Source organism: Antedon mediterranea, chromosome 7 (genome assembly GCF_964355755.1).
Source record: "Antedon mediterranea chromosome 7, ecAntMedi1.1, whole genome shotgun sequence".
NCBI lineage: Eukaryota > Metazoa > Echinodermata > Crinoidea > Comatulida > Antedonidae > Antedon > Antedon mediterranea.
Genome location: NC_092676.1, coordinates 14,592,995 through 14,612,985, shown reverse-complemented (window position 1 = coordinate 14,612,985; position 19,991 = coordinate 14,592,995). Strand labels below are relative to the sequence as shown.

Below are 19,991 nucleotides of genomic sequence, written 5' to 3'. Positions count from 1 at the left end.
TTTGTTTAGAAAATTAAGAATCTAGGCTAGGCCTAAGCTACTTACTTAGCCTGGCCTAAACCTGTGTACTGCCAATGCGCTGTGAAATAGCATAGAGATTACATTACGTCATACGTTCACTGGCACGTCAACGTAAATGTCCATTTAATCTAACCGTTTATATATCTGAAATCTAAAGTCCCTATATTTGCCTGACTGCAGCTGCTGTCTCTACTTTACTAACCCAACTTGCGTATGAACTTTTAAAGTCCAGAAAATTTGACTTCAGAAATTGGTTCTTCAAACATTTCTTGTTTGGCATAAATTTGAAAATGTCTCAAAAAGTTGGCAAGTTCTTGAGAAATATCAATATGATACAGGAAAATAATAAGTACCGGACAATTTATATTTTGCCGTGATATGAAAAAAAATCCAAAGTCCTTATACGATGACGTTACACACGTACCAACACTCCATTGGCTGATTATGACATAATGCAATTTTACCGTACCTTTAGCAAACGGAAGTTAAGATACGGTACCGTATCTTTAGCCACGGCGTTTATATTTCATATTAGCCAATCCCTCAGCATTATTGATTTACAATATTAAGTTGCATTACAATTAAACCTTTTTACACATATTTTAACAATTAAATTTGAAATAGTATTTGAATCTAAATTTTGTTTGAGAATAAAGAAACTCAATAACTTCAATCATCATTCAGTCAATATAGAAAATGCCAGCTAATGTAGAATATTAAAAATACCACATTTATATATCGCCCTTGTAGTATTAATACAATACAACTTTCTACCAGTCTAGACCTTTCTTCTCTATACTCTATACGTCTTTCTACTATGATCTCATTTTCTCTTCTTTCTAATATCTATAACATTTTACTACTTATACTGAACATGCAAATTAAGGGCTTCAGAGGAGGATTTTTCCCTCCAAAGTTTCCCACCAAAATTATACCATATGATTGGCTTATAAATTTAGCAGACCTGGTCTAAAGCATCCTTTATCTAGCCACAGGAAATCAGAACATAATATTATGACATTCCCTTTTTATGACCAGCGTAATTTTGCGAGATTCTATGGTCAAACTTTCTTTAAGGATCACTGAAAAACTGCACTTATGCAAATTCGCAGAGTCACTGATGACCAATAAAAAAATGTGCATAACAAAGAGGTACACAATTACAAATTACTTCAAGAGCTTCTATCGTTATTTTAATTATTTTTTTTCCTTTTCTTTTAAACATTTATACCTCAGGCTCAAACGAGCATTCATATGAAGTTTCACATTTAACCATTCAATAACATCTAATAAATAAATACCCGTTAACAATAAACACATAAATAAATATCTTACAAGTTCCCTTTACTCCCTCAATTATCTCTAGAGATGGCCTTTACCCCTTTCCTAATACTCAAAACCCAATTAAATACAATAAACAAATAAATGAATACAACAATAAATAAATAATTACTTCTATTCCAAATACACTCTACCCTAATTCCGCTATACGTATACTTGCATCATCATTACACTTTACAATATTATTCAATTAATTTCATCATATAAATCTCGAATTACCCTCTTACACTACTATCCCCATTCCCTATGAACCAATTAATACAACACTTTCTCTATCTCGTCTTATATCCTTCGATTATAAATCTTCTAATATATTTTAGCCACTAATTTTATCAATTTGTCTTATTTATGTTCGTTTCTTTTTCACATAATTATATAATACTCGTTAATTCATAATTCAGTATCTATTCCATATTTATAATAACAAAACTTTGTTTCACACTATTTCTTAAGTTCGTACATTATTCTATTCTTTTCCACACATAATAATATTTGTTATTTCATAATTCATCTATCTATTCCATATATATAATTACAATAAGTTGTTTCACAATATTTCTTAAATTCATATACTATTCTATTCTTTTCCACACATATAATATATGTTATTTCATAATGCATCTATCTATTCCATATATATATATAATTACAATAAGTTTACACGTTGATAATGCCATGTAAGTTCCAATCAGGTGGCTATTTCACACACCAGTAACCGTTGTATATAACATTCCACGCATTATTTCTGTAACCGTCCTTCTTTTCTTTAACGTCTTTCTTTAATGTCTCCAATTCAATGGTGTGTCGTACTAGTAGTAAGTTTTTCCTTTCCGTCTCGTTCAATTCCAATATCGTTACTATTCTGTACTCACAAGTGTTCTGGTTGCCAGAGTCCTTTAGTTATAAATTCAATTAGTCAATCCGTTCTTCAATGTAGCCTACCACTCAATTAACAGTCGTAAAAAGAGACCTCAGATTAGAAATTAAGGAGTTATTTATTACACGACTACAATATCGCTGAAGTGTGCATCAAATATCTATATCTCTTACTTTGTGGTTTTCTTTATTTTCTCCGCTTAGCAACTTATCAAAACAATAGTAGTTTGCCACACCCAATCAAGAAATGCAACACTCGGCTTACTCCCAACTCCTTGTTTCAACCTCGAGCCGTTCCCGCACACACTTTATATACCAACCCATCATCCAATAAGAGGCCGCTACGCATGAATGACCCCCCTCATACGGTACAATGGAACAAAAATTAAATCACTTGTGACATACACCCCAAACGTGAAAAGTGGATGGACAAACCAATTACGATTAATTGTATGTGTATTCAATTTCAAGTACATCGGCTCTGGTGGATGATTGTTTTCAGTGAAAGAGGTGGCGACTAGGAGGCAATTCTCAGCCTTAGCCCCCGATTGAGTAAAGATATTTTGAAAATATGGGCCTATAAGTTTTTGTAAAAACTGTATCAAAGTTCCAGCTTGGAGTCAATTGTATAAAACCTTAAAAAGATATGCCTATTTGAATCTGAAATATACACATAGGTCGAGCCGATTTCATTGGTAGGGTCGGTTAAGTGAAGAGTCTCCTGCACCACCTCAATCCCATCATGGTTGGGACTGATTTTAATTACAACTAGTATCCTAAATATAGGTTTGTGAATGAAGATTACTATGCAACTAATTTACATATTTTTGTTTCTTTGTATTAAAAAGATTCAATTTAACTAAGTATGTTGCATCAAACAGCTTATTGTAATGGAGGAAATACTGAAACATCTGACCAAAACAAACCTAAATTCTTTAGAATTGTTAAATTATTAATTTTTAGTTTTAATTAAAATCACATACTGAGTAGTATGATGTTTAAGGTTTACTGTACAATTTCATAACAAACATGGTAATAAGCTTCTTAATTAGTATTAGTTATAATAATTTAAACTTTCAAAATTTTGTTTATCCGGTTCACTTTTAAGTTGGTTTAAAGAAGCTATTTAATTAATAGACAACATCGTTTTGTCATTGGGGGAGAAACATCTGATTGGCTCTCTTTTATTTAATTTATTTATCAACAACCTTCCTTTAAAATGTAATCATTCCTAGTCTCTTTTGTTTGCCGACGATCTGAAATTGATTTCCACTCCACAGGATGCTTTTTTTCTTTAGGAGGATATGGATGGTCTCGTGGAATGGATGGAGAAGTGGGGGCTAAAACTGAATGCTAATAAATGTAAAATTAATATTTATCTATAACACTTAAGAACAGGCCTGTGCTATTAAATTATAATTTGAATGGGCATTTTCTTGAGATTATGTATTATTTATTTTTATGATTATTTATGTACAGAAAGATTGAGGTATTTTTATTGATGGTAAATTAAATTGTTGTTCACATATTAATCATGTGTTGGCAAAAGCTCATAGAATGATGGGCTTGATATGGAGAAATATAAGGTTTAAGAAAAACGGCAGGGCACTTTGATCTTAAAACAAATCTATTATACGTCCTCACCTTGAATTTCGTTCCGTAATTTTCAATTCAATTTCTCCATGTCAGGCCTGTCGAATCGACGCTGTTCAACGAAAGTTCCTGTTCCTGTATTATAACTGTGTTAATTTTGCCTTTGATTCTGTCAGCAATCGTCGAAAGATATCTGATATGGTTTTTTTATATAATATTTTAAATTCTAAATATTTCGCTATTTAGTTTAAATGTCCCTGGTCGTACACGTAATAGTTTATTGCATATTCCCTTTAGCCGTGTCGACTGTACCAGGAGAGGAACGTTAAATTGTAGTAACGTTTTAAAATGGCGTAAAATGGCAGCTAGACGGCATGGACCGGGGCAAGTGGTATTTTTATGAAATGACTGGACCCTACTCGCCTCAACCCATGTATCATCATCCCGGTCCATGCCGTTTATAACGCAATTATAGCCCTATAAATCATAGCCCTAGTTAGTCCAAGCCGTAAGGATAAAATCATTTAATTAAGTTATTACACATTTTGCGCCCCATACATGTGAATGTTGAATAAGTAACCAACTTCACACAAAACATTGAATATCGAATAAGGAATAAGTAACCAACTTCACGCCGGTTCTTGGAATTTCGAGAAAATTTATCATAGAATTCCATCTTTCCGAGATACGTTATCTTGGAATTCCATCTTTCAGAGATACGTTATCTTGGAATTCCGTCTTCTCCAGATAACCTATCTGAGAATTCCGTCTTTCCAAAATAAACTATCTGAGAATTCCGTCTTTCCAAAATAAACTATCTGAGAGTTCCGTCTTTCCGAGATAAACTATCTGAGAATTCCGTCTTTCCGAGATAAACTATCTAAGAATTCCGTCTTTCCGAGATAAACTATCTAAGAATTCCGTCTTTCCGAGATAAACTATCTTAGAATTCCGTCTTTCCGAGATAAACTATCTTAGAATTCCGTCTTTCCGAGATAAACTATCTGAGAATTCCGTCTTTCCGAGATAAACTATCTGAGAATTCCGTCTTTCTGAGTTAATTTATCTTGGAATTCCATCATATCGATTGCTTTATTCCGTGTTTCCAAGATAATTATCTCAGTAACTCGGAATGTCAATTTAAGCTTCCGTAGTAAATAGTTCCGATTTTTATTCTTGACAAATTTTTTGTCGGAGTAGGCCTACTTTTATTAAGGAAGAGTGCGCTTTATTATATTTACAGTAGGCCTACTCATCACATGCGAATTAGTATATAACAAGGCAGAAACTACTACTACTGCTAGTAGTATTAATAATTGGTGTAATCATACAATATTCCCGTTTTAGTAAGTTAGGTAGGCCTAGTACAAACGATTGAAAGCGCGGTGAAATTTGTATTCTTTTACGAAAGACATGAAAAAACTACTTTTTAACTTCAATTGGTTATATGACATCACAACATCCGATATTTTTGTATTATAATTATTTATTGTTTATTTTATTCAATCGAAACCAACAACGATAATTACCGCCACCAGATGCGCTCTCTTGAATGTGATTATGACATGACATGACAAGAGGAAAAAATCGTAATTCAGTAGGCCACATGATGGCGTCATACCATTTTGTACGTCGTGTACATAAATTGATATATAGAACTCATTGAGAGGAGTTGTAAGAGATTCAAACGGTGCATGTGTGTCGTTATTTGAGTATTAGATTTTAGAGTTCATGGAAATGAAAGCATCACGTAGGGTATGAAAACAAATAATGGCTGTAAAAATCAACTTTTTGCATTACTTACGTGCTATCCGCACAAAAAAATCATATACAATTCAACAGCTTCCAGACCACATTTTAATCATGAGTATCACATTTTATTCTGAAGAGCTATAACAGATTGAAATTTATTGTAAAGATGAAAATAAGTGACCCACGTAATGCAAATTTGTTGACATGATGTCATCAAAATTAAAATGTGTGTAACTCATGCAAAAGATAATTGATTGAGAAAACAAATATTAAAATCTGGGGGAAATTGAGGTAGGCCTACGTATAAGCGAGATGTGCTCTAGTGAATGTGATGAGCTATGATGAAAGAGACAAAAATCCTATTTTTTCAAAAATATAATTCAAGTGAAAAAACATGATTTTTACCTTATCTTACCGTACACGTCAAAAATTGAGCATTCGTGGGAATTTTTTATATGCGCAAAATGGCATGAATCATGTACAAAATTAGTTTTGCGCATTTTGAGATTTTTTTAATGCGTGTGCGCGTACCTTTGTGTAAAACACGCTATTTTTAATCCACAGAAAGTTAAACCTTGAAAATGACTGTTCTGTGATCAGTCATTCAAATTCATGAAATTATGCGCAAGTTATGTTGTGCAATTCTGAATTAAAACATTAAAAAAAATAGGAGGTGCACAACTTCACGTAAATGTCTATTATGTGGACAAAGTTATGAAATATTATGGTTGCACGTTTAAAGATACGTGACCGACCAAAAAAGGGACAGAAAGAAAGAATAATACAGAACTAGATTTGAACTTGTCATCGGGTTATATTGTGTAGTTCAGCATAGATGAAATTACAAGACCCATCTTTGAATCAAATTTTTAACATGACATAAAAATGTAACATCAAGACAGCAATTTTAGATCATCTAAATAATTACATTAATGGAAATGTAAGAATTTTGGGCACGAAAAAACGAGATACACTCTCTTAAACGGATAAGTACGGATAACTAATATTCTAAATTCTATTCTGCTCAAAGAAAACCTATACCCTATAGTATCGGGACAGCAGATCGTTTTCTTGCCAAGACAAACAAAGCAAAAGGTTACCATTACCTAACGAAAGATGTTGAGGATGTTGTGTTACCACCAGACGATAAAATCATACTAATTGAAGATGGTAATGCACTTTTATATGAAGGAAACTTTGGCCCAATAGTAGATAAACTGTTCAAACTTATGCTTAAAAAGCATGTGGTGACATTCAGTACATATACTGTATGTACAACAATGATTCTGTTAAGGCAGCTGAATGTAAGAGAAGAGGTTGTACATAGACATTAATTATCAGTTGAGAAAAAATAAAGAAACAAAATGATTGGAAAGCATTTCTTACAAACGACGAAAATAAACAACAACTTATTCAGGTATTGCATTCCACACGGAGTAGCAACTCATTTGCAACAAAGCTTGTAGATAGAATAGTGATTCTTATTTGTGATGGAAAAGCACATCAGATAATATCAGACGGTAGTACCATATCAACAACAGAGATGATCAACCTTCAATCCAGTCAAGAAGAGACAGACTCGGGAGTGATACTATATTGCTTTTATGGAAGAGAGAGTGGCTTTAAATATGCTAGAATTAGGATTCCTGGCGGAGAAATTTTCTTTATTTTGCTGCATCATGCCATTCAGTTATCTGGAATACAAATTATATTTGGGACTGGAACAGGCAACATAAGAAGATGTATTTTAAAGATTGCAGACGAGTACACAAAGCAGTACTGTTCAGCATTATTGGGTCTACATTTACAAGTGCCTTTAAAGAAATTGGTAAATAAAACCCATAAATCTCATTCAAAAAATACCTACTGAGGGCATTGCCAAGCCTGGGGTGTTGATAAAGAACTTGAACATTTTACCTGTGCTATATATGGGAAACCAGGATTGAGGATTGTAAATGAAATGAGGTATTCTCGTTTAAAAGAGAAATGTGGATTGGATGGAGGTTTGTAAAATCCATCAACAAATTTTTATATTTCAACATTGCCCCCATGTAAAAACTGTTCAAAGAAACACATAAAGAGAGCCAACTATCAAGTGGCAATATGGAAACGCGCTAACATAGCAAAAACTAAAATTCCATTACCAACAATTAATCAAAGGTGGACTGCAACAGAAAATGGATCAGAGTCACAATGGACATCTAACGACGAAATTTTCCCACAAAACCTAGTTGATATTCTTGACAAACTGGATGATCCAAAATTTCAGGAAGATGATGAGGAGAGTAATTCTGAGGAAAGTGAACTTTCTCAGAGTGAAGATAGTGATTAAGATGAAGATTAATTTTAATAATAATATTTTAATTATACATTTACGTGTTTGTAGATACAGTACCTTCTTTTTTAAATGTGACCTTTTGACCTAATGTGATGTCATTAATTATCCAATTACACTAAATATAACATCAAAATGTAAAACAGACATTACCCTACATACTACTATCTATTTGTAAAGATTTGACCCCAAAAATGTACAGAAAATAATAAAACTGATTGTTTTGTTAAGTTGTGTACATATTTTATAGCTATATACATCTACCTAAAAATGGTTATATGAATCAGAATTTATATACCTATCATATATGCATCATTTTAGCCTATTTTTAAACAATAATGTTGGCATATTTAAAAGATATGTTTGTAGATACCAGAATTTTTCCATTTTCAAAAAAGATGTGACTTTTTATAATGTCATTAATTATTTAATTACCACATATTTTATATAAAATTGTAGAGCAGACAATACTCTTATACATTCATACCAAGAATGAATGATTTGTTCAAGAAAAACTGTACTTATGGCTTGTATTACCAAAATTTGTAACAAATCTGAAATTAAATCGTTTTTAAAAATCAGTTAAAACCCCATCTCGGGAATGAGGATACTGTATTTGATGTTAACATCTCTTTTTTAGTTTTCAGGGGGAGCCTCCCAGCGCATGGACCCTCTCAGCGCATGGACCCTCTCAGCGCATGGACCCTCTCAGCGCATGGACCCTCCCAGCGCATGGACCCTCCCAGCGCATGGATTATTAGAGTCAAAGTTCACAAAATTCATCTGATTAGGTTTATGTTCTATTGAACCATGGAGGAATTAGTGTAATTGTTTAGTTTTTTTGTGATGGAATAGATGTTGAATCAACCGTTCCCATCCCCTTAGTAGATGTGTCCCAAAGAAGGCTGTTATACTCTATTGATATAAATGTAATTTAGAGTAATATCAATACAAGATACAAACAAATAACATAAAAAACATAGAAAATGTAGTTGACCATATACCTTGTATGTACAGTATATCTATTTACACTTAAATTAAACACTTTTACCCACACATTGAAAACCTTATTCTATGATACACTACAGTAAGCCTATTGACATGAATATAAGATAATACATAAAGCTGAAACGATTCCAAAATGGAATGAAACCTACTTTATATCTGTTTAAAAAATGCCAAATAATGTAAAATGTACAAAAATCCACTTCTTGATTTAATAAAAGAATTACTGGTATGGTAAAAACTACAGTAGTTTTTAAACCAAATAACATTTCAGTCTCGCAAAAAAGCAAATAATAATAATAATAATAATTTTCAAATAGCGCATTATAAAGCAGGTTCTCAATGCGTTGTATATAATCTGAAGTAAGCGATTAAAGTCAATGACAATTAACATGATTAACTGACTTCATCTAGAACTAAGAATAATATCATCAAGTCAACAATTTACAAATTAAAATCAGGCAATTCAGTTTTATGACAGTGTAATGTAAGCCTATAGCAATCACATAATATTGGGAAGATCTGAAGTTTTGCTACCTGTACATGCTAATTAGCATTTGTTGTTTAGAGACAGAAGATGGAATGGAAAGGTAATTTATACAAAACATTTATTTGCGGATGTATATTGTCCAGCATACTGTACACCATTCAATTTATTATTAGGACTATATTTGGATGTTTGTTCTTCATCTACCATTCTGAAACAAATCTCCCCAATGTTTATGGACAGCAAGTAGTTTTTAACATGTATTTATTGTTACTTATTCCATCTATTTATTTTATGCTACACACAAAAAAGCTTGCTCTTATTTTAGGCCGGTAAGAAATATGAAATAACAAAAATTGAGCCTCATACTAAGCCTATGTTCTAAGTCTGTGATATGACAATTCATACTTCATACCCAACAAAGTTAGTATTAGTGTTTACAGATAACAAGTAAAATGTAAATAATGTGTTGTCAACTGCAACAACTACTAGTGATTGCATGCTTTGAATACACAGTATTATAAAACCCTAGTAGATCATTTTATTAGAGAATTGTGGGTCATATAATAAATGTTCTATTACACTGTATACACAGTGAGCAGCCACACAGAGGCTGATGATGTCTGATCAACCTGTAATGAGCAGCCACACAGAGGCTGATGTCTGATCAACCTGTAATGAGCAGCCACACAGAGGCTGATGATGTTTGATCAACCTGCAGTGAGCAGCCACACAGAGGCTGATGATGTCTGATCAACCTGTAATGAGCAGCCACACAGAGCCTGATGTCTGATCAACCTGTAATGAGCAGCCACACAGAGGCTGATGATGTCTGATCAACCTGTAATGAGCAGCCACACAGAGGCTGATGATGTCTGATCAACCTGTAATGAGCAGCCACACAGAGGCTGATGATGTCTGATCAACCTGTAATGAGCAGCCACACAGAGGCTGATGATGTCTGATCAACCTGTAATGAGCAGCCACACAGAGGCTGATGATGTCTGATCAACCTGCAGTGAGCAGCCACACAGAGGCTGATGATGTCTGATCAACCTGTAATGAGCAGCCACACAGAGGCTGATGATGTCTGATCAACCTGTAATGAGCAATCACACAGAGGCTGATGATGTCTGATCAACCTGTAATGAGCAGCCACACAGAGGCTGATGATGTCTGATCAACCTGTAATGAGCAGCCACACAGAGCCTGATGTCTGATCAACCTGTAATGAGCAGCCACACAGAGGCTGATGATGTCTGATCAACCTGTAATGAGCAGCCACACAGAGGCTGATGATGTCTGATCAACCTGTAATGAGCAGCCACACAGAGGCTGATGATGTCTGATCAACCTGTAATGAGCAGCCACACAGAGGCTGATGATGTCTGATCAACCTGTAATGAGCAGCCACACAGAGGCTGATGATGTCTGATCAACCTGTAATGAGCAGCCACACAGAGGCTGATGATGTCTGATCAACCTGTAATGAGCAATCACACAGAGGCTGATGATGTCTGATCAACCTGTAATGAGCAGCCACACAGAGGCTGATGATGTCTGATCAACCTGTAATGAGCAGCCACACAGAGCCTGATGTCTGATCAACCTGTAATGAGCAGCCACACAGAGGCTGATGATTTCATTCGGTAAAAGATGAAAATGTGTTTAATTTTCACCTCATGAAATTATTTGTACCATTACACTCATATACATTCATTATTTGTATTCTATATAGTGTTAAGAATTTAATGTATGCTAGCTGAAAACAATTTTAATTGATGTAACATGGGTTTAAGTAAAAATAAGAAAGACATGATAAAAAATGATTATAAAAACCCTGTTAAATTTTATATAAAAGCCTCAAAATGGTTAAGTACAATGGCAAGTCTACATTTTGGCAATAATTTGCATACTCTCCATACACAAACTGTATTTGATAAATAAAAATATTAAGGCCAGTTGCCACTGAACATTATATATGAAATGAACTGCGATTGAGCAGTTCAGTTTGAATATCTTCAATGTGGTGAATTCAAAGATTGCAAAAGCTTTGTCCATAAATTTGCGCTAAAATTGAAAATCTGAAGCTTATATTATTGTAAAAAAATTTTTTAGGTTTTTATATTTTACACCATCTAAAATAAAAATAGGCAAGTGTAATTGAGACTAAATGTACATAAATATATTATAGGCAATAGTGCTTAAAGACCAATTTTACTAGTAATAGCTATTTCTCCATCATATTAACATACATGCCAACACTCTCGTTTTGGCCGGGAGACTCCCATATATTGGACTCGTCTCCCGGCCTAAAATTGTGCTCCCAGTTTTCCACATTTTCTCACGGATTCCAAAGATAACTGAATTTTGATGTAAATGTGTGGTTTTCTGCATTAAAATATAACAAAAATGCACACACAAGCAAAATTATGATGTAAGCCATTGTAAGGTAATAATTTTCTGATTTTTTTTTCTCAGCGGAAAGGGGATTTCCTCTCACATTTTTTAAACTTCAGATGATGGCATGTATGTATTAAATCTTATTGAATAATTGCCCAAACCGACAGTAAAGAACACACAAATCCTGATTCATTCACATATGAAAATAAAGTTCAATTTGTGAGTAAAATATCTACTAAGATAAACCCATAATGGTGGCCTCTTAACTGCAGATTTACAAAGTGATAACATCTAAATCTTAAATCATGCAACACATCCATTGCAAAGCATCACACCCTGACCTGGGCTATATGCATATCATGTAACAGCAAAGGTTGTACTATTTAAGAAAGGCACACTTTCTATTCTTTCAAAAAATCCAATGCAATATATACAAATCAACATTTTGATTAATGCAGTAATTGTAATCTCATTAAAGCAAAATTCATTTTAAAGATACTTTAAGTATGATTTGCGTGATTCAAGATTACCAATATTTATATTATCAAGATTTATCATCATTATTATTAATTATTATTAATTATTATTATATTATTATTATTATTAATATTCTTCAACTATACCCTAGGACCAATTGTTCACAATTGAATACACAATCATCAACATCCTTTTCTGTTTTCAATACTGGAATATTTTCTTATTGAATTGATTGGGTCAGCTCCACTGGTGTTGTACGTGTGCCTGAAATACTTGTTGGTGGCTGAAAAAGTCCACCGGTCTTTATGATTTTTGTCAATGGCAATTGCTCACTTATGTCATGTGGACGTTTTTGCAATCTGGTCCGTCTATATATAAAAAAAGTAATAACATTATGTGAAATAATATTTTATGAATGTCAAATTCCATCTGGCTTCTGTCAATATATACGTGGAAATTTTTTTATGTAAGCCAAAAAGTATACGTAGTAGATGATTGCCTCAAAATATATAACAGGAAGATCCATACATTCAAAGAACTTTAAAAACAGATGCAACAGACCAAAATAAGGGTGGTGGTGGACCAGATGCTCACACAAGGGTGCACAACATAAATCAGCAGTTACGGATCATATGGTAAAATTCAATCATACCCACACTTGGCGGATAACCCCTTGTTATTGTCAGGATCTTTTTTCCCCCCTATCTTATTAGACTTTATCCGCAATTGATCAATGAAATAACTCCTTGTAACTGTTCTGTTTCTCTTTTATATTATTAGTTATCTGCTTAGTAGCGGATAACTCCTTGTATCTGTCCTGTTTCTTTTTTTTCTCAATTTTTGTGTCTCGTGTATCTCTAAAATGTGTTAACATAACATTTCATAACTTTGTTGATTGACATCATTTTAAATTAAAAATCATTCTAAATCAACGTGTTCGTATGACATCATTTTAAATTAAAATGATGTCATACGAACACGTTGATTTACACCATTTGCATGCCTTTTAGTTGAAAAGTTAAAAACTATTGTCAAAATATTGTTGTTTCCGGTGGAGCGCCTGGGTAGATAGTAGCGTAGTAGTAGTAGTAGGACTGTCTACATCTTTTTGTATTTCATTTATTACGTGTATTTATGATCCATATAAATAATAAGGTATGATGTTTAGTGTTTACAGTTTACCGTTCTGTGTTGAATGTTTCGTTTAGTTTTAAAAAATGCTATCAAAAAAAGCATGTGAAGCCATATAACAGGTAAAAACCCTAACAGCAGCAAGCCTACAACTATTCATACACACAGTTTTAACCACGGTAAAAATCAAGCCAATCACATGATGTAGTAGAATATAAATTTTTTTTTTCTGAGTTTCGATTTCTGAAGCTTTTATTTTTAGTATAATCCATATTTATAAGAATTCAAAACATGTTTCTTCAGGAGGGCATGGCCGTCGACCCCTCTCTCTGCCTAACCTCACCTCCTCCTTGCACTCTGAACATGTATTGTGGATGTGCATGTGGCGTTTGCGCGGATAACTCGAACTTGTCAAAGTGATTAGTTCATAACTAGTGATTCTTCCATTTGTTTGGTGGCCTTAATGATCGATCAAAAGTGGGTGAAAAAGAAAAATATATTTATAGCTACTGCTTAAATTATTAGAACCATTTTTTAATCATTTTAAGGCAAAAAAGATTATCGCAATATGACCATATAGTAGTATTTATTTTTAAATTAAATGTAGTTTGTGACCTCAAAAAAAATGTAGGGAATATCATATCTTGTATTTCCAATTAATAAAAAGTCACCGCTGCAGGAGACATGGCTAATTGCCTTCTTGGATGGAAGACCGGTGAGTGATAGTTTAATGATAGGTCAAGGGAATCGGACTGGGTTCTCTCTGTTCTATACTGAGTTGGGTTGATGACTTAATAGTCACTCTATAGCTGGCCGGAATGAACTGCGCCTTGAGTGGTCTGTATTCAGGCTCACCACTCAAGTACTCTATCACCCAAGTAGAAACACGATAAAAACTGCAAAGTTGCGTGCATGGAAATGTCAAATGTCGGCAGTACTGTATTGAATGAATTTTGTCGGTGATACAAAAAGACGAAAATGTAAACAAATGATCAACTTACATTAATGAAGTGTTATTATGTATGCCAGCATTAAGAGGCAACTCTTCTTGAGTGACATCATTTAACTCAGCCAATAGGGATGGAATCTCTACCAAAGGACTTCCTAAACGGAAACATATCATTTTCTCTGTCTGTAATGCTGAAATAGATCTCAATGTTGTCATTTTCATAAGAAGACGAGGAAATGTATGATTGGTTTTCATCTCCCGTCTTGTAACTTCGCGTCGTAAACATTCTATAAACTTCTCCTGTTGTAATTCAATTTGTCTTGCATCTTTTAATCCAGCACGATCTGTGTAAAAGCAAATGGTTTAAATAAATTGTTAAGAAATAATGTAAATTCACTATTTTGGAGAAAGGAAATGATTCTCTAGCATCAGCCTAGATATGGCTCATATGGCAGCATGCTTATTCAAACATTTAAGTCCATAAAACAAAAACTTAAATCAGTAAATCAAGTAGTATTTTATTTATTATTCAGGTGTATACACTTTGCAACTCCATTCTTTGTGGAATACACGTATGACATGAATGAAATATTTGTTTCCGGTTAAGCACATGGATTTTTTTCACATAGAAAAAATTCTACCCTGACAAGTTTTTTGGGGGATTTCCTCATCAGACATTTCATTTATAATGTGTATGTACTTTTATATTATACATCACAATATTTTTGTGAACATTATGTATGTAGCAGATCAAAAGCTTTTTCCGCTTTGGCGCTATATTCAAATCAGTTGGTGGCATGCGTTGCAATGTAAATCTAATTTGCATACCAGGCGTTTTTCCCGTTATAATGTTTGTAGTATGGGCATTTCATTTACATATACAGTATGATTGAAAGAATATAGGTAAAGAAAATAATTTGTGGCAACCAACACAGTGTATTCTATCATTTCTAAATCTATCGAGGAGGCCGCACTTGCTCAAATCTGTGTGTTGAAGCTAACCTAATCAATAAATCAATAACGGATCCTAAAACTGAACCATGACATGTACTTTACAGTTTACCGTTCTGTCTTAAATATTTCTTTTAGTTGAAAGCCTCATTCTGTTCAATTTGTTGACATTTTGTAAAAATAATGCATATATTTAATTAATTAAATTTCAGTATATCACCAGGCGGGTTAGAATTAATGTTCTTTGCCTGATGTGTTTATGCCGTACCACGCCGAGAATGTTAAAGAGTCGCTATCCAATCGAGTTCGAACAATACCATGAAAGCCCCAGTGGTCTAATGGTTAGGGCAATTTCATATCAAGCAGACGGTCCGAGTTCGAGTCTCGGTTGGGGCGACTTTTTCTCATTCTCACAGATTTCCTCATCTTTATCGTTTCAAATTAATTAATTAAATTTCAGTATATCACCGGGCGGTTTAGAATTAATGTTCTTTGCCTCTTGTGTTTATATATATATATATATATATATATTAAACCAGGTCCTTTTTTGTCTTAAGAAATGTATGTATTATGAATAAATAGATACACAGTAATTTCACCGTAAAAAAAAATGTTTTTTTAAATGTACGTACCGCAGGACATTGTCGTTTACAGAAACGAATAAATAGACACAATGATTTAGGTAGTCAACTAAAATTAGCACCCTGGAATTACTTCCGAAAGAGAAATTTGTGACACAAAATGCGTCTTTTTTTATTTAAACAAACCCAATTTGCATTTTGTATATAACATTAGTGTTAAGGAATGGGGAAGAGGATGGGTACAAAGAGGAACAACTTTTTAAATATATTCTTTATCCACTCAGTAATGAAATATGTTTTCATGTTTTTTAGGCCTATAAATAATATACCACTATACATTTGCAATTTAATACTTTGTTAAAACTGTGACTGTCATATTCCGATTGAAATAGTACCACTTCAACGTTTATATTTTTTGTAATTATGAATTAATACAAACGTTGAGAAGCAACTGTCAGTAATAAAGTTTATTTGTATATTATGTGTTTATATATCTAAAAGTACCCACACTCACAGTAAGACATTTGCGATTCAAATGGTAACAAAAAATGGCTAATAGGTATTTACAGTTTTGTCAAAGTATTGCAATAGTATTTTCTAAAGGGGTTAAGTTTATCACCCAAGGGCCAATAAATGTACCTACTTGTGTTAAACCAAATAATTATACTGGGAGAGACTGAAAGATTGGAATGTTCCAGTCATCGCAAATCAATACATTTGTATAAAACGCACAATTTACCAAATTTTGCCCTTATGGTAATCCATAGCGTTAAAAGTCAACATGATCAACATTCCAATGCCTTGCGCTTAAAACTGGTGGAGAAGTGACATTTTTTGCCATGCCTCATGTGCAGGGAATACTAGTTCCGAAAATGGACCAGTCCACTGCGGGGTTATCCAATCAAAATTTTACACACTAAAACATGCATACCATGCACATTGCCTGGGCGACGGTAATTTAGTAATAAGCTGAGAATGAACCCCCCTACAAGCAAAATGGTAAACACTTTTATATTCGGTAGGGATTATTTTTTTGAGTGGTTAGTCTTGTTTGGCTCTTTGCTCGACAGCCACACAGAGTCAAATAAAACAATATGGTTTAACAAACAGAAATATAAATTAGCTTTAATTCAATACTAAATTAGCAAGAAAGACTCAAAAATTTAATTTGTATCGGAAATATTGACATTTGAGGCGGATATACATAATAATAACCAAGTTACATATCAACACATTTAAAGCCTGATAACATGTAACAAAAATTACTCCACCGCTTATTATGGCTGCCGTGCAATCGTGTTTTGAAAATAGGTAGGAGTTTTCCAAAGTTAATTTTAGTGCACGGATTTCGGCTCGCCAGCTTGTGTGCCTCCTTTTTCACTCGCATTTTCTATTCAAATATTTAATAAACATAGATTAAAAATATATTTAAAAAATCCTTAACACTTTGACTGCTTGAAAACACAAAGCTAGACTGCCAAACACGGCTGGAGATGGATTTTTTTACGAAATCCTGTAGATAGGTTAATTATTGGTTCATACTATCAATATGGACACTATATTCGGTCTGGACCGTAAATATTTTACTACAGTCGACTCCGCCTAAGTCGAATCTAATGGGACCGGTATAAAAATTCGAGTTACGCGAACTTCGACTTACAGATTTGCAAAAAAAAAATGCTAGGCATAGGTTCACTCACTAGCCGCGCTATGACTAGGCCTAGTGGACCCTGCCCTGTCGCGATCGCGGCCCACGCGATGAGCCTTCTTGAATTGAGTTTGCTTAGCTAGCTACAGTACTGACTACAAATCATGTACCATAACCCGCGTTTGTCGCGCGTGTAAAATATGTGTAATTGCCGCGTGCCTGTATTTGCCGTGTGGACCATGACGTCATCACTTTGTAGCTTTTTACTGGTAAAATATGGAACTCCCGGTACGACGGCCCGCGACAACATCAGTTTGTTTTGTTTCTATTGTTTAGGCCTACCATCATATTTATGTAATCTGAACCCGCCCGTTACTGTATGTAACGAAGTTTATTTTTTCTCTATTGTTTAGGCAAACAATAAATAAGAAAGTTTATAGAATTCATGTAAATTGTTTTTCATCGGGGTTTTGTTTAGAGTTCACGTCGTATTATTTTATATAATGTGATGCGTACAGTGAGAAGTGTACAACAGGGAGGCTAGAATAGAGAGCTACTGTACCTAAGCCCCCCACAAAAAAAAAACATATTTAGCGATCTTTAATAGGTCAATAAATAGCCTAATAATAGTAAAATTATAAAATGATGTTTCCTTGTATTTTCGTAACCGTAAGCCAAATATTTAAATTAAAATACAGCGCTAGTGTTTTAGGCCAAGTACAGTATTCGCTCAAATAACTGTGACTGTGAATGGGTTTTCCGCCGCTCGGTGTAGAAAGTACAATTATTACGTTCTTCTAACACGTTTATTACATGTCTTTTAGTATATTTCTATCTAACATGTCTGCATTGTATACTTGCTTTATACATTCTCTGCTTATGAAACGACTTAATAAGTTGCTAAATTGACGTTTAAAGCAGATATTTGTCTGACATCAGCCCATGTTTATAATGAAAACAAAACAAGGTTCCGAAAATGGTACAGTCCAAAATGAGGTGTGCAATTAAATAATATCAACGTAAACATATGCGCACGGTATCGGGGCTGTAATTATAAGAGAACTGATTTCCCCTGGACGGGAAATGGTAAAAACTTGTATTTATTCGACCTCGCTTCTCTCTCGCTCTGGCTGTGTGCGGAGGAGAATCGCTCCAACGTGGTTTCGTGGAGCGATTAATGGTCCAGTCCGTAACAGGGGTGTACATTAGTTACCGCGCTAAATACATGCATGTCAATACTGGCGTTGTAATACTATATAAATGTTTTCCTCCCCGACGGGGAATGGTAAAACCTTTATGTTATTATTTGGCCTAGAGCAACTGTGTGTACTCAATGGATGAACTCTACAACGTGGTGCGTACAGAAAGTACGTCATTCGGCCACCAGCAACGATCGTTGAAAGATATTGTTGGGTCTTTTCTACCTTGTTTTTTTTAATGAGTTTTCTCAAATACTTAATAAATATGACTTAAAAATATATATAAACAAACCCTGAAAGCAAACTAGGCCTAGAATAGTAGTACTACTGTACTCCCGGTAGTAGGCCTACTATACTAACTAGGCCTAGTATTTTCAATCACAGATTGCATCATGGTTCATGGAGGTTTTTACCTCCATGATTGCACTATGATAAATAAATCGATTTTTTATTTCAAATAGGCCTATATTTTGTTATATAAAATGCTGTTAGTGTTATCCTGTACTGTAATTCCAGTTATTGTCTGTTTGATGATAATAATATATATGAACAAAACATCAACAAATTATAAATACAGTTCGCTGCAGTTGAATTACTCAATGCAGTAATGCATGAGTGAATATGGACAGTATTGTTAGTACCTAATTACACGCGAGTCACGCGTTTTTCACACCCGTGTAAAATGTGTGGGCTTGGTATATGATATGTAGTCAGTACTGTAGCTACTAGGCCTAATAAATGCTAAGCCTCTTTATCGGCAATGTTTTTTCTTTTATGGTTTAAGCCCGAAACTATACAAAAACGTATAATAAATACATTTCGGTTCTTATTCAAAATCGGTATCCATTGTTTATTGCCATCTGTCTAACACAAAATAGGTACCCACAAAACGCCGCTCAAGTTCTCAACTCTGAAACAACTCATACACTATACACTAGCGCGAGTTGTAGGACGCCGCCTATACTATACAACCTGCTTGAGAGAACCGATATGGTCCCACATTATCCCCTCTGTCGTTTGTTTAACGAATTACGTACGTTTCATCGGCTTTTTTAGCGCGTTGTTGCCGCGTAATTTGTGACTTCGACTTATACGATATAAATCACTAAAGAATGTGTGTATTTGGACCGCAAAAAGACGTCGACTTAGACGAATTTCAACTTAGAAAAATTCGACTTACAAATCAAAATTACACAGTAATGTATAGGAAAGAATTGGGACTTTCCTAAAAATTCGACTTTC

General features: G+C 34.0%; 1 protein-coding gene and 1 long non-coding RNA gene across 3 annotated transcripts in view; both read right to left on the bottom strand.

Moving 5' to 3' along the window:
- Positions 1-5,686: 5,686 nt before the first annotated feature.
- LOC140054736 (uncharacterized) lies at positions 5,687-10,319 on the bottom strand. The gene is made up of 2 exons (XR_011846566.1): positions 10,209-10,319; positions 5,687-10,168 (listed from the first exon to the last, which is right to left on the bottom strand). It is a non-coding gene; the product is annotated as an uncharacterized lncRNA (long non-coding RNA).
- Positions 10,320-12,423: 2,104 nt separating this feature from the next.
- Positions 12,424-19,991, bottom strand: part of LOC140055731 (thyroid hormone receptor beta-like) — a 41,292-nt gene continuing 33,724 nt past the window's right edge. For both annotated transcript variants that reach the window (XM_072101111.1, XM_072101112.1), the window contains exons 8-9: positions 14,423-14,714; positions 12,424-12,658 (exon numbers count right to left, since the gene is read on the bottom strand). In XM_072101111.1, coding sequence (XP_071957212.1) covers positions 12,511-12,658; positions 14,423-14,714 — 440 coding nt within the window. In that variant the 3' untranslated portion in view covers positions 12,424-12,510. The remainder of the gene's footprint in view (positions 12,659-14,422; positions 14,715-19,991) is intronic.